We start from the raw sequence: 14,705 nt of genomic DNA on the forward strand, positions 1-14,705 counted from the left end.
ATTATGTGTCCTACAAATGTTAGGCAGTAGGCCAGACACTGGGGATGCAGAACTCAAGACATTGTTCCTGCCCTTGAAGGCTCTCAGTCTAGAACTTTTGTAGTGTTTATGTAATTCTACTTTAAATTCAGTTATTCATTCCATAAATGTATGAATACTTGTATGACAAACATAAATCCTATGTTACTCTTACTTATAACTATCTCAAATATGAGAGACTTAATAATTCTCAAACTGCATTTAAAATAAGGCAAATATTAGAAATTAAAATTATATTTCCTATACTACCTCTTATTTACCTATCTATTACATAACTGATTTCCTATATAAACCAACTCATATTGTGTTTAAAATAAAGTCTGAAGATTTCTTAACCATACAAATAAGTGATAATATTAAATGCTTTAAAATATTATTAAATGTGAAATGTGTCTCTTTTGACCCAACAATTCTTCAAGACTATCCTAAATTTAGGTATGCACATATGTACAAGGGTAAATGTATCTCTACTAGTCTAGAGGTTAGCGGAATAATGAAGTGAAAATAGAAATTTGCAGAGAAATACATGTAGTAATATTCTATTTTTATTAATAAAGGGAAAAATATACATAAATACAGAGTATGTAGTTAAATAAACACAAGTGAGTAGGGTGGAAGATGCCATGGCCTGAATGTCTATGCCTAGTCCAAAGTTGTTGCTGAAATCCTTATCCCCACGGTGTTGATGTTATAAAGGGGCCTTTGGGAGATGATTAGGTCATGAGAGCAGAGCCCTCAATAATGAGCTCAGTACTCTTATAAAAGAGGCCCAAGAGAGACCTCCTTGCTCCTCCCACCAGGCGAGGACTCAGCAAGAAGGCACCATCTATGGAGTCTTATTCCTGGACTTTCAGCCTCCAGATCTTTGAATAATAATTTTTTCTTATTTATAAGTCACACTGTCTATTCCTCTATGTGGTTTGACATAAGGGAAGGTATCACTTCTGTGATTAAAAAAAGAAAAAGTTCATTACTTTAAGTGTACAAAAAGGCTTTTTCCTGTATTTCAGTTCTAAATATGGGCACTTGCCAAGTTCTGAACATCTGACATATATGGTCATCCTACAAATATGAGCCACTGTGCTAGATCAAGCGCCTTGAAGGGCAGAGGAAGAAGGACAGCAGTTGTATATTGTTGCCTACTTCTCTTCCCACCAAGTGGCTTCACTTGAGAAGCAGAGAACAGAACAGAAGGAGAATGTTGAGGAAGAACTATTTAACACAATGAGACAACTTTAACATGAAACAATAAAACAACATGAAAATGGAAATGAATGACAGGTTCCTAGGCCTGTTAAAAATAAATAATAAAAGACCAATTAAACCAAAATGTGTTTGAGATACTATATATGTTCAATAATGCCCTCTCCTTTTGGACATGGTACAATTGTAAGTCAAATTCCACAAAGTCTCCCATAGGACCTGTTTTCTCTTAAGACCAACAAACAGCCTAAAAACCCTGATTCACTAGGTTTGAGCACTCTGGGTCAAGTATTATTTCATCTGTTCTCAAAGACTGCACAGTAAACTGTATTAAATATAGGGAATGGGATGGTTTGGGATCACTGCTATGATTCCCACCCTCCCCTGATATCTGTATAGCACTTTATACTTTAAAAAGGTCTTTGATACACATGAATCACATGTTTAAATTACTAAGAGGAAGTAATTAAAGTATATCACCTTGCATTATAAGCATGCAACAATTTAACCTTTGATGATTAAAAAGGTAGCAGAACATGAATTTGAAAATGTATGCTATGAGACATTATGCAGATATACTTGAACTGTACTGTAGATACTTGATATTTTCCAAATAGGAAATTTCAGATGAGAAACTGTCACAAGACCAAAAGTTTACTTTAAATTTTATAAGCAAAGGTTAATTTATTTGAAGAAAGTCTACTCCATTGGACTATAACTGATAGGGAAGACGTAATCCACTCATGAACTATTTTTTTGTACATAAGTAACAAACATGGGAAAATCTGGGCTATCATCCTTGAAAAAATATTTTTTACACTAGTTCTTCCTCAAAGGGCTAAAAACTTCTAGGTAAATATGGCTTTATATTATGCAATGATGATTTTGCAAAAATGATTCATGGAACTGTATATAGACTTTCCAAGTTTAAACACTGAAACATCTAATTTTAAAAATCTAATGAGGCATTCAACATATGTACCAATATGTGCCAAACGCTAAAAATAAAATATACATATCCATTTACTTCCAGGTACAAAGATAAACTTTATAGTGCTCTCTACCTACTATAGGTATTTTGCACAGATTAAATGAAATTTTTCTAGGAACACATGCCACTTATGTGAAAGCAATACCAAGTATTTTTTAGATATTTACAAAAGCCCATTATGTAGAAAGGAATTTTTAAAGGGTCAATTCATGAAAGAAACAGTAATATGTCATAAATCATCTAAAATGAGTAAAAATGAGAATTCAAATAAAAAACTCAAGTTAGGGTAAGTAAGTAAAGACTCTAGTTGATAGCCAGAAAAGGACATATAAAGTAAATTCATTTAAAATGGAGATCAAATTTATAATGCAATGGAAATAAAAGCCTGATTAGGACATTGTCTTGAAATTTTTTAAAATAGTTTATTGTATGAAATAAAATTTATAACAAAAATTATATTCTTATTATTAGAACATAAAGTGTGAATCAAATGTTGCTTATGTGGCAAAATTTTTTCCAACAAATTATATGATAATCCAATTCAAAATCATTTTGATTTTCATATGGCCATTATAAAGGAGGGTTTTTTTGGGTTTTGTTTTTAACACTTGAAGCTTCATTAATCTTTCTAAATGTTTCACTTAATGTTTTCATCTTCAAATCATTCCCTTTTTAACGCCTATAACTCAATTATCCTCTTTGGTCTTTCTCTTGTTTCCTTTTTAAATTGTCTGCTACGCACTCAATATCTAGAACTCATAGGAAACTGAACATACAAAGAAAACAAAAGTCAAGATAGATGCACATGCTAACTGAAGTGAGGTTTTGGAGTGGGCACTAACTTTCAAAATGGTATTTTAGTGAATATTTTGCTTTCCTACACAACTCCTCCTGCAACCTCACAATTGCAGTGACTTGGATAATAATTTCACAGCTAACGATAACCCCTCATTTGTGTATTACCTGCAAGAGGGGATATTCATCCTGATCTGAATATCTTAGGATATACAAAATATGTCCCTGTCAGGGCCACATTTGTAAATGATATTTTTAATGCAATATAATACTATACCAAGGTGGTAAGGGAGTTCCTTTTCATATAGAGTCTCTCCAAGTACTGCAGTCCTTCGTCTTTCAGTAACTCCAATGGAAAATGGTGCAGATTCCTATAATTTAAGAACAAATTCTTGTGCTTTTCAAGCCTTGCCACAGTGATCGTCTTACAAAGTTCGGATGCCATGATTGATCATATCCCATCAGGCACAATGCAGCACTACATGTTGTCAAAATTGGTCAATTTCTATAAAGAGAACAAAAAAGTTTAATCATTATAAGACTCTTACTAAGACTGAAGGTATAAATCTGTGTTACAGTGCTTGCCTAGTATGTGTGCGAGGACCTGAGTTCCATCCTCAGCATCATCAACAAAAAAGACTTTTTTATAAGCATCACCATATAAACCTGTTCACTTACAAAGCTACATGTGTACACACATTAACAAGATGAATTATACATTCTATCCTATATTTTCTTTTGTAACAACTGAAATTTAGGAGATTAAAATGAAAAATAATAAAATATTCTGATTAAACACTTACTATTTATCAGAAATGGTCCTAATAAAAAAAAACATTTTTTGGACTTGCGGTAGGAATACTTATCTAAGAGACCATAGATCAGTTTAACCTCATATTCATCTTGAACTATCTCATTTTGAATTTATTTTAATATATGTCAAAATATTAGCACATATGTTAATAGATCATTAACCATTGTTTTCTTTACTTCCAGTATCTGAATGTTTTCCTGTATCCTAACTTTCCTTTCTTTTATCTCTTTATTCTGGTTTTGTTTTGGATTGTGTTTGTTTGTTTTTGCTTTGCAGATTATCTGAAGTAGCAAAGAAACACGTTCAGGGTTGCAAAGTTTTATTAATTTTATTTATTTATTGTGTGAAGTCCAGCCTCAAGCATGTTAGGCAAGCATTATATCATTAAGCAACACCTCCAGTGCCCAGTTTTATTACTTTACATCTTTTCAATGAAAGAAGCAACACTGCAAAAGGACACAGTAGCACTGTATTATTCTATTATAATCTTTCTGGGCCTCAGTTGACTAATATATTAATGTGTTGCTTTAAAGGCTCCAGGACAAATTAAATTAAATTAAATTTTCTTCTGGTTACAAAATTGACAAGGACAGGAAGAAAAGTAACATTTGACATTATATCCACTGGCTGAAACAAACTTTACCATCACTGAATACAAGATGAAACAAATTGAGGGCTTCCAGAATTTGTCCAAGGGAACAGTTTACAAGAGATGAAGATCAGGTTCAGTGAATTTCAAAACTTGGGCTCTTTACACTGATTCATAAGGTTCCTCAAGATACAAAGGAAATGCTTAAACAATTATAAAGAAGCTGAGTTTTGTTCAATGATTCTACTCTGTTTTTCTGGTACCTTTCCCAAACTACCTACTAGAAAACAAACATAAAACCACCTTTCACTTTTCACCAGAAATTAATGCCAAAGCTTTCAATAAGCAGAGTTTTGCAAGTTTCATATTATTTTCTATCATTCCCAAAATTTAATTCCTAGCTAATAGGACAACCCTTGCCAGAGCAAAGAATATGAAATTCTCAATAACATTCCCAATGCAATATAATAATCCAATATTTCCCCATATTTGTTCCACCTACTCACTTACCTACTTTATGAGATATTATGTGATTTTGTGCAAGACCCTCAATCTTAAGATATCTTAATTCTCTATAAAGCTAGGGGAACTAGATAACAATATCAAAGACTGTGGAAAATGAAGCTTTCTAGGTAATTATTCCCTGAAGTAAACTGAAAACATTTAAGATATCTCACAAGCATCTCAACTTAATATAGTCACAGAGAGTTTTAGATTTTCACCACCAGTCTGAACCTTCCAAGTCTTTTCCCTCTTAGTAAATGGGGAGAAAGCATAATTCTATCCATGCAGCAGCCCATTCCAGAAAGCTGGCATTATAAATGAGTCTGTCCTCCTATTCCCCCACATCTCTGCACTATCATAAGGGTGATGGTTTCCATTTCTAAAATATATTTCAAATCCATCTACATCTCTCCATCTGCCAGAATCATAGACACTGTCATATCCTCATTGAGTCAACTCTTATTACTGGTCTGAGTCCACTTCAATCATTTCCAACACATTAATCATAGTAGTGAGACTTTGAAGACGCAAACCCAACTGCTTCTCATTCTCTCTCAAGCACACATCTTACTAAATAAACCCTTCAGAAGTTTCTTACTTAGAAAATCACCCTCTTACCAGGTCTTCAGGGCTTTTCGCCATTGGACCCAACACACTTCTCTAGCCTCATTTGTGGCAATCTCCCTGGCTTCCCAAATTCCTGGAACTACCAAATTCCTTTGAGTTCTTGTTGTTCTGCTATCCTCTAAGTCTGGAAAGCACTTCCCCATCAACCTCTAAGTTTCAACATAAAAACCAATTCCCTATTTCAAGTTAAAGTATTCCCCTGGTATTCTTTTCAAGCAACCCACCTGTTTTTCTTCATTGGATTCTGTGCAATTTGTAATCTATATATTTACTGGTGCACCTGTTTACTCTTAATCTACCAAGAGCCTGTAAAACCCAGAGGGCAGAGATTTTGCTGCTTCTTCATGCCTGCACAACTAGCACAGTATCTAAAAGCAAGCCTTCAAACAGTTAATGAGTGGATGAAATTAGAATATTTGGAATAATACTGGAAGGCTGATTTTTCATGTACCCATCTCAAAACCATTTATAGATTGTATAAACTTGCTGCATGCCATAAGGATCTCTAATCCTCACAACCATGCATTGCAACATTGCTTAGCCCATTTTCTAGATAAGAACAGAGTTTCTCAGAAAGTAACCTGCCAGAATTTCAAAGCAGGTGGCCTAACTGCAAACTGCAAAGTCTGTGCAGCATCATACAAGGCATCCTTTCATGCACTTCAGTGTAACTAGTGCTTCTTCTATCATTTATGTGGTATGCAAAACTTACATAAATGAAGTCTTTGCTTCATAAAGCAAAATACATCCACGCTCACTGATAGAAAATTCAATAAGAGAATTAACCAGATAGTTTTCCTTCTGAATGCTCTGGCTGGAACTAGTTACCTCAAAACCATCATTAATTACATCCTGAGAAAATGCATTTTATTTTGCATCGAAGATAGACTGGCAGATAGTCTATACAAATGCAATCTCAAAGCTGTCAGCAGTGCTCATGGTTTTCCAATATGCATTCATTGGCAACAGAGCCTATAACAGCATAATTTTCTTTCTATTTTACTACACTATCTCTTGCCTATAGTTAAAGCAAATGGTGTATTTAGCATTAACTATATACAGCTGCACCTCCACCTGAGTTTTGACAGATGAGCACCAATCTTATTATTAAAAAAACAAACAAAAAACCCTCCCATTTTAAGAAAATCCCACACATTTTAAGCAGGAAAGGAGTCCCTTAGGCTGACTTCGCCATACCTATTCTACACGGTAGAATACCCATTCCGATATCCTAGCACTGGAGATTAGGGAATTATAAACTGTGTATCAAGCATTTATAGAAGATTATTTTCTTAGTACTAAGAAATGCTAACATTAGTCTCATGCAAAACACATGCTGTTTTGCCCCAATTAAGCACTAAGATAGTTACAGTTAGGCAGCAGCTAGCATAGTGGCAGGGGTTTCACAGACCGGTGTTAGGGGGACTGTCCGATCCCCTGGCGACGGAGTGCGAGGAGGACCCAGCAGCCTCGGTGACCCAAGGCCCTGGGCAGTCCACAGTCCCACTCGCTGCAGCCAGGCGTTTTTGCCGGGTCAGGTATGGAGCGTCCCCACCGGGGACTCGGCCAAGGGACCTTGACACTTGAACCTCCGGACAGGGTGGACAGCTGCACTCACCTGGGCGCCGGCACAGCCAGCGCTCCCGAGCGCGGGCGGAGCTGGACAGCAAGCCTAGGGACGGCGGATGGGGCGGGGCGGGGAAGGGCTGGGCGGGATGGCCAGTGCCGGCGGGCCCCGGGGGCGGGGCGGAACCCGCACTACTAGGAGTTGGGGAAGAGGGAGCCGAGGAAAGGAAAACAGGACCTCGCGATAATTCGTCTCAGTTCTCGCGTTTTCACGATAGGTGAGACGATAGGCTCGTTTTCCAAGCGATGTTCCTATTGGCGGAGAGCACTGCTTCCTTCCCCTTGGTCCCGGTAGGGGCTCTGCTTTTGCTTCCGGCTCCCGCGTGGGGATGGAAGAGAGCGACTCTTTGTTTAGTTATCTTGAAAGAGTAATTTAGCCAGCGCCAACGTCAGGAACCGCTGGTCGTTAACCTGTTATTTTGTTTGTACATTCATTCAGGCGCTCGGACTAGTTATTCAATCCATAGGTTGAGCCATGACAAAACCCACGACGTGGAGCGCTTGTTGTGTACCTTGGGGCATTCTAAGAGCCGTGCACAGATTATCTCATTTAAGTCTAAACAGCAATCCCATGACACAGGTACTGTTATTATACCAGTCTAATGGGTTTAAAACTGAGACTGATAGATTTATGTCATGCAGGGTTCGTCAGTGAACAGTGAGCCCAAGCCCTGGGTTAAAGAGCTCACTGATAGGTTCCAAAGATGAGGAAGTAGTCTGCACTTAAACACTCAAGGTCTATTTTGAGAAACAGTTGCCAAAAAGCACGATAATAATTTAGACATTATGACAGTTACTAGCATGGCTAAGTAGGATGTCAAAAAATATTTCTTAAAGAGAAAAATTCCTGTCAACGAAGACATCAAAAGAAGAGGGCTTTGGGGTTTTTTGTTGTTTGTCTTTCAATACGTGCATTGTTCGGGAACATTAAAAACTTTTTAAAAATATTGTGTTCATAACTATAGCACCTTTCCTTCTTTAAAAAAAATCTTCTAAAAATTATATAAGTGGAAGAAATGATTTATAGTAGAGGGGGTGGAGAGAGAGAAGGGGAGGGGAGGGGAGGGGAGGGGGGATAGTGGAGAATGGGATAGACAGCAGAATACATCAGTCACTAGAAAGGCAATTTGTAAATCAATGGAAATGTAACTGATGTGACACAGCAATCTGTATACGGGGTAAAAATGGGAGTTCATAACCCACTTGAATCAATCTGTGAAATATGGTATATTAAGAACTATGTAATGTTTTGAACAACCAACAATAAAATAAAAAAAAAATCTTCTAGAACTTATTCTTTGTCCTTTGAAAAGCTTGGTCTGATAATTTGCTAAAGGCTTATTGTCAACGTTAAATTTTATAGTGAACTAGTTTTATGTTGGCTAATTACTTTTAGAGATGAATTATCTAGAAAGGAGCGTTATACTAAATAACACTGGTTCCAAAATAAGGTATGAATTACAATCAGATGGTTATCAATTATTTATTAAATCTGGTCTTCCGGAGTTACTGATGTGACATGTACATACATAACCTGTATTCCTAAAACCTTTTATGGAGTTTCATAATACCTCAGAAACTTTTTGCTGGACTTAAAATGAGGAAGCCTAGAGTGTGTAAAAGCAAACATCTATCGGTTATTAAGAATCAACCCAAATAAAGACACTTGTTGCTAATATTGGAATAATCACACATGCAAAATAGAGGAATAATAGAAAAACAATTTTTTAAAAAAATCAGTGTTAGTTTCTTAGTTTTCTTTTTTAAAAAAAGAAATACTGTGTTTTGGGGTACATTAATCGAACATCTTATATTTGATCATGAAAAATGAATCATGTTAAGATAACTTTTACCCCCTTCCCAAACTGACACAAAAGTGACCAGGCCAGTATGTGATATTAGTGTATCTTATGAACATTCTTTAGATCTCTCAATTTGTAGAGGGTCAATTTACATATTTTTTACTTACTTAAAGGGGAGAACCCTTTAATTTAAACTAGTGATTCTACAGTCTTCAACAAAATTTAACATCAACAGGCAGCAATACCACTTTAAGAAAATTCCAAGGAAAAGACAAACTCATTTTAAAATTCCCACCTCTGGCTTCCAAGGATTGGGTTACAAACTGCTCCTCTCCACTCCCTATTGGTGAAAACTCTATCATTCATTCTTCTGCCTGAAGTTTTGTGAGGTACTGGGTTGCTTTACGGGGGAAAGGCTGTTCCAATTTTGTCTGGAACTGCCTTACTTTAGACTTTTTGTGGTAATCTCTACAAAGAATCCCAAACGGAGACAGCCAGCGTAACCAAACTGGCAAATCAGGTTATCAAGACAACTGTGATTTGCTTGAAAAAGAAACGGAGATTCTGTTCATCTGACTGGGTAAACTGACAAAGGGTTTTACGACATGTAACTGGAGATCTGAGAGTTGAAGAGAATTTTCTGGTTTTTCAATGTTTTAAAGAAGTATCAAAGGAAAAACGGAGAAAATACAGGCAGCATGTAAGGGAGGCAGGATGAAGAGTCTGCAGAGGGTGTTTGTCTTTAGGAAGAAGTTGGAAAGTATTTTCCCCAGATTATCAGTGGGGGTTTGAAAGGTAAAGCAACCAAGATAAAATTAATTATAGATTATTTTCTACTTTAAGAAACTGTGCTCTGTTGTTATTTTAGCTTAAATATGGGTTGACAATAATATTGTAATTTTTAAGTGAAATAGCTATTTGTGTTTGTATAGCTGGTGTAATAGACAAATGCATCTATTAAAAGTTTTAATAGAAAATTACAGTTGGCTTTGGACCCAAATTTTGCATATATTTATAAACTATGAAATCCAGGCACATCTGCCTATGGTCAAGGTAGTTCATGCAGGATAAATTTCCAAAACAGAAATCTGGCATTCATATTTTCAGAAATGATATTTTTTATTAAAACCAAAATATAAAAGTTCAAGAAGATATTGATAAACAAAAAATATTAATTGGCCACTATTTGTCCATATTAGCGAATATAAAATAATAAAACACAAGATGAACGAGATGTTAAATTAATGTACTTGAAACCACAATATTTCTGTTTATTAAAAAAAGAAAACTAAGAAACAAACATTGATATTTTTAAAAAATTGTTTTTTCTATTGTTAATCTATTTTGTATGTGATTATTCCAATATTATCAATAAGTCTCATTATTTGGGTTGATTCATGATAACTGATGGATTTTTGCTTTTACACAAAAATCCTCCAGAAGCTCATACCAAAACTGTAGAAAAAATGAGCCTCAGAACATTTAATAATGTTCTGGACCGTTCTCAATGCCCAAATGACTGTTATAAATCACAGGTGCTTCAGGATCTTAGATCAACATGAGCAGAATTATTTAGGGAGAGCTTCACAATATGGTACCAATTCAAGTAACTGGCAAATTTTCAGAAGATTAAAAAAAAATGGAATTCCATGTAGTAGGTGATAAGTCAGCAAATACACATAGCGTAAGAAAGAGTAGGTTGACTGGAGAATAAGTGTGATTTGGAAAGCTTGATTAAAATAATGATTTTTTGAAAAGCACAAGAAGTTACACAAAGAGCCAAAATTGCCAGGATTAAGGAGTTTGGTCTTGGATTTTTTAATGGGAGGGATACCTTATGAAAGGAATATTGGAACATGATAAAACTGGCAGTGCAATTTAAGGTGGCTTGGGGGCAGATACCAAAGGCCAGAGGGCTCAGTGATACAAGTATCGATATACAAAATGGTTACTAAACTTCTTAAGGCATTTTATCCAATTATCTTCCCTGTGTTATTACATTTCTTTGTAATCCTGAAAAGCATTGAGTCTTTTTCTAGTTTAGCACTACAAGAAACTTATCATATGTAGTGGTGGTTGTGGTCTAATTAGGACAGTAAAGGTGATCTTTGTTCACATGGAATGTAAACACACATTTGTTCACATGGAATGTATTCTTTCTTCTTACCTCACAGAATTTACTTGTGGTTTGTTCAGTTTTGCAGTACTGAGAATCAAACCAAGGGCGTTTTGCATGTTAGGCAAGTACTCTACTGCTACATCCCCAGTACTTTTTATTTTGAAACATGGCTTGCTAAATTGTCCAGGCTGGTCTCAGACTTGAAATCCTCCTGCCTAAACCTCCTGAGTAGTCAGGATATACCAGCAAGTCTGTCTTTTAATTGTGTTTCCTTGATTCTGCTTAAGAAGGAACTTGTACCAGCAAAACCTTATGACTTGAAGATCACCATAGGAGGCATTGTGATTCAGACAAAGCACCCACTCAGTGGGCTGGGGTTGTGGCTCAGCAGTAGAGTGCTCCCCTAGCACTTGCGAGGCCCTGGGTTCAATCCGCAGCACCACAGAAAAATAAATAAATAAAGGTATTGTATCCAACTACTATATATATATATATATATATATATATATATATATATATATATATACACACACATATATATGCACACACACACACACACACATATATATGTATATATACACATATACACACACACACTCACACACACACATACACACACAACAACACCCACTCAGTGAGCTGCTTATACACATATATATGTGTATATATATATATACACACACATACACACACAAACAACAACACCCACTCAGTGAGCTTCTGTGATATACCAGACACCATGCTCAATATTGGGAAAGCAAGATAAATCAAAGACCATTTCTGGGCAGTGGCACCAAAAAGCCCATATAAAATTTCCAATGGTTCTCATATTCTGTCATGACTCCTCATGATGTATAGTTGAGCCTTGGTCAGCCTGGGTCGCTGATTGAGTCTGTAGAGCAGAGATTTCCATCTCCAATCCTCAACCAAGTTAATCTACAGCATTAAAAAGTTAGTACACTACCTTAACTAGCATACCTAATCTGGACTACCTCCACTTATAAACAGGATTTCCCCTGAAGATTTTGGCATTTCATTTTTTCTTAAGTTAGGGGGGAAATACCCTAATCAACTGTTTTAGGTATCAAATAGGTGAGATATTTGGGGAGAAAAATCACACTATAAGGATGATTTAATTCATTAGTAAGCATTTATTAAGGCTGATTTAGATGTCAGGCACTGATGTCAAGTGATCCATCTATTTGTACAGTAATGATATTAACATAAGATTGATTCTAAAGATTGTTGAGGCCTCTGCCATATTATCAGGGTTGCTCTATCTTATAAAAGTCTTGTAGTTGTAAAATGTGTAAAAACCAGAATTACATATAAGACAGTGTGGTTTCATAGCCATTTTTAATAGCTTTTGTGATGTATAATTCCTATACCCATAAAATTCACTTATTTTAAAGATAGAACTCAATGATTGTTTTTTAAAATTTTTATAATTGTATAATCAGTGCCATGTGCCAATTTTAGAAAGTTTCAGTTACCCTAAAAAGATAATTTGTGCCCATTTGGAGACAATTCCCTTTTGCTATCTCCAGCCCCACCCAATCACTTACAGACTGTTCTTTTCTATAGATTTACCTTCTCTGGAAATTTTATTAAAATGGGATTATACATATATGGTCATTTTATATCTGGGATCTTTCACTTAGCATAATGTTTTTGAGGTTTATTCATGTTGTAGTATGTAATATTGCTTCACTTCTTTTTATTGACAAATAATAATTGATGACATGCCAATACCCATGTTTTCTTTATGTATTCATCACTTGACAGATATTAGGATTGCTTTCAGTATTTTGCTATTATGGCTAATGCTGCTATGAAGATGTGTACAAGTTTTTGTGTAAATATGTGTTTTCAGTTCTCTTGGGTTTATACCTAGGAGTGGAATTGGTGAATCATATACCAATAACTTTATGAAGAATAATGCAACTGCTTTCCAACGTGAGGCACCACTATTTTACATTTCTACTAGTAGAATATGAGAGTTCCAATTTCCTCAGATTCTCAACAACACTTCTTGCAGTCTTTTTATCATGGTCATTCTGGTGGAAGTGAAGTGGTATCTCATTATATTACATTTTGCTAATGACTTGTAATATTGAGTATTTTTCATGCACTTATTGGCCACTCCACATATCTTCTTTGAAAAATGTCTTTCAAATGTTTTGCTTATTTTTATCTTTTTTTATTCTTTTTTTATTATTAGTTGTTCAAAACATTACAAAGCTCTTGACATATCATATTTCATACATTTGATTCAAGCAGATTATGAACTCCCATTTTTACCCCATATACATATTGCAGATTCACATCGGTTCCACATCCACTTTTTAACATACTGCCATACTAGTGTCTGTTGCATTCTGCTGCCCTTCCTATCCTCTACTATCCCCCCTCCCCTCCCCTCTCCTCTCCTCCCATCTTCTCTCTCTACCCCATCTACTGTAATTAATTTCTCTCTCTTGTTTTTTGCTTATTTTTAAATTGGACTATTTGTCCTCTTAGTGTTGGGTTGTAAATAGTCTTTATATAATCTGGATCAAAGTCCTTTATCAGATATATGAATATGATTTACAAATGTTTTCTCCTAATCCGTAGGTTGACTTTCCCCTTTACTAATAGTATCCTTTGAAGAAACAACTTTTCAATTGTGATAAAATCCAGTTAATCTATTTTTTCTTTTATCACTTGTGCCTTTAATGTTGTACCTAAAAAACCTTTGCTTAACTCAAGCTCATAAAGACTTACTTCTATGTTCATAATATGTTTTAACTCTCGATTTTATGTCTTTGATCCATTTGGAGTTAATTTTGCTATGTGAGGTAGAGGGCCAGCTTCATTCTTTGACATGTACTTATTCAGTTGTTCTAGCACTATTTATTGAAAAAACTACTCTTTGCCCCATTGAATTATTTTGGCACCCTTATTTTAAAAAAAATGCTGTGTAAGGCCCTGGGTTTGATCCCCACCAATCCCTCCCACATACACACACACAAAATTGACCATATATGTCAGGGTTTGATTTTGGATTCTCAACTCTTTTTGGTTATTCTGTGCCCACCTTGTATCCTTACCACACTGTTTTATTGGGGATTTTTCCCCCAGCTTTACTGAGTGATGGATGACAAATTAAAAGTTGTACATATTTAAGGTGTACAACATGATGTTTTGATATAATTGTTACTTATGTAATGATTTCCACAATCAAGCAAGCTCATATAATCCAGAGTATTACAATGAATTCACATGTTAAACCAACTTTCCATTCTTGGAAAAAATCCTCTTTGATTATAATATATAGTCCTTTTTTATATGTCCCTAGATTTGTACTGTCAATATTTTTGGTGGATTTTTTGTGTCTATATTAATGAAAAATATTAGTTTGCTGTTTCCTTATGATATATTATATATTTCTTATGATGTATTAGGATAATACTAACTTTGTGGAATGAGTTAAAATCTCTCCTGTATTTTTGGACAGTTTGTAAAAGATACCTTTTATTTCTTCTTTAATGGTTTGGTACAATTCACCACTGAGACACCTGGACCTAGGCTTAACTTTTTATAATCATTTTTAATTA

General features: G+C 35.2%; 2 protein-coding genes across 6 annotated transcripts in view; one reads left to right on the plus strand and one right to left on the minus strand.

The window, feature by feature from the left end:
- The window catches only part of LRRC28 (leucine rich repeat containing 28), a 135,036-nt gene extending 127,707 nt beyond the window's left edge, over positions 1-7,329 (minus strand). For 2 of the 3 annotated variants that reach the window (XM_081290750.1, XM_081290748.1), the window contains exons 1-2: positions 6,974-7,174; positions 3,306-3,533 (exon numbers count right to left, since the gene is read on the minus strand). In XM_081290750.1, coding sequence (XP_081146876.1) covers positions 3,306-3,473 — 168 coding nt within the window. In that variant the 5' untranslated portion in view covers positions 3,474-3,533; positions 6,974-7,174. The other variant, XM_081290749.1, reaches the window with a different exon arrangement.
- Positions 7,330-9,388: 2,059 nt separating this feature from the next.
- The window catches only part of TTC23 (tetratricopeptide repeat domain 23), a 116,365-nt gene continuing 111,048 nt past the window's right edge, over positions 9,389-14,705 (plus strand). For 2 of the 3 annotated variants that reach the window (XM_081289803.1, XM_081289805.1), the window contains exon 1: positions 9,389-9,785. The gene's annotated coding sequence lies outside the window, so the exon portion shown is untranslated. The remainder of the gene's footprint in view (positions 9,786-14,705) is intronic. The other variant, XM_081289804.1, reaches the window with a different exon arrangement.

Source organism: Spermophilus citellus (assembly GCF_964194105.1).
Source record: "Spermophilus citellus genome assembly, chromosome: 4".
Taxonomy (NCBI): domain Eukaryota; kingdom Metazoa; phylum Chordata; class Mammalia; order Rodentia; family Sciuridae; genus Spermophilus; species Spermophilus citellus.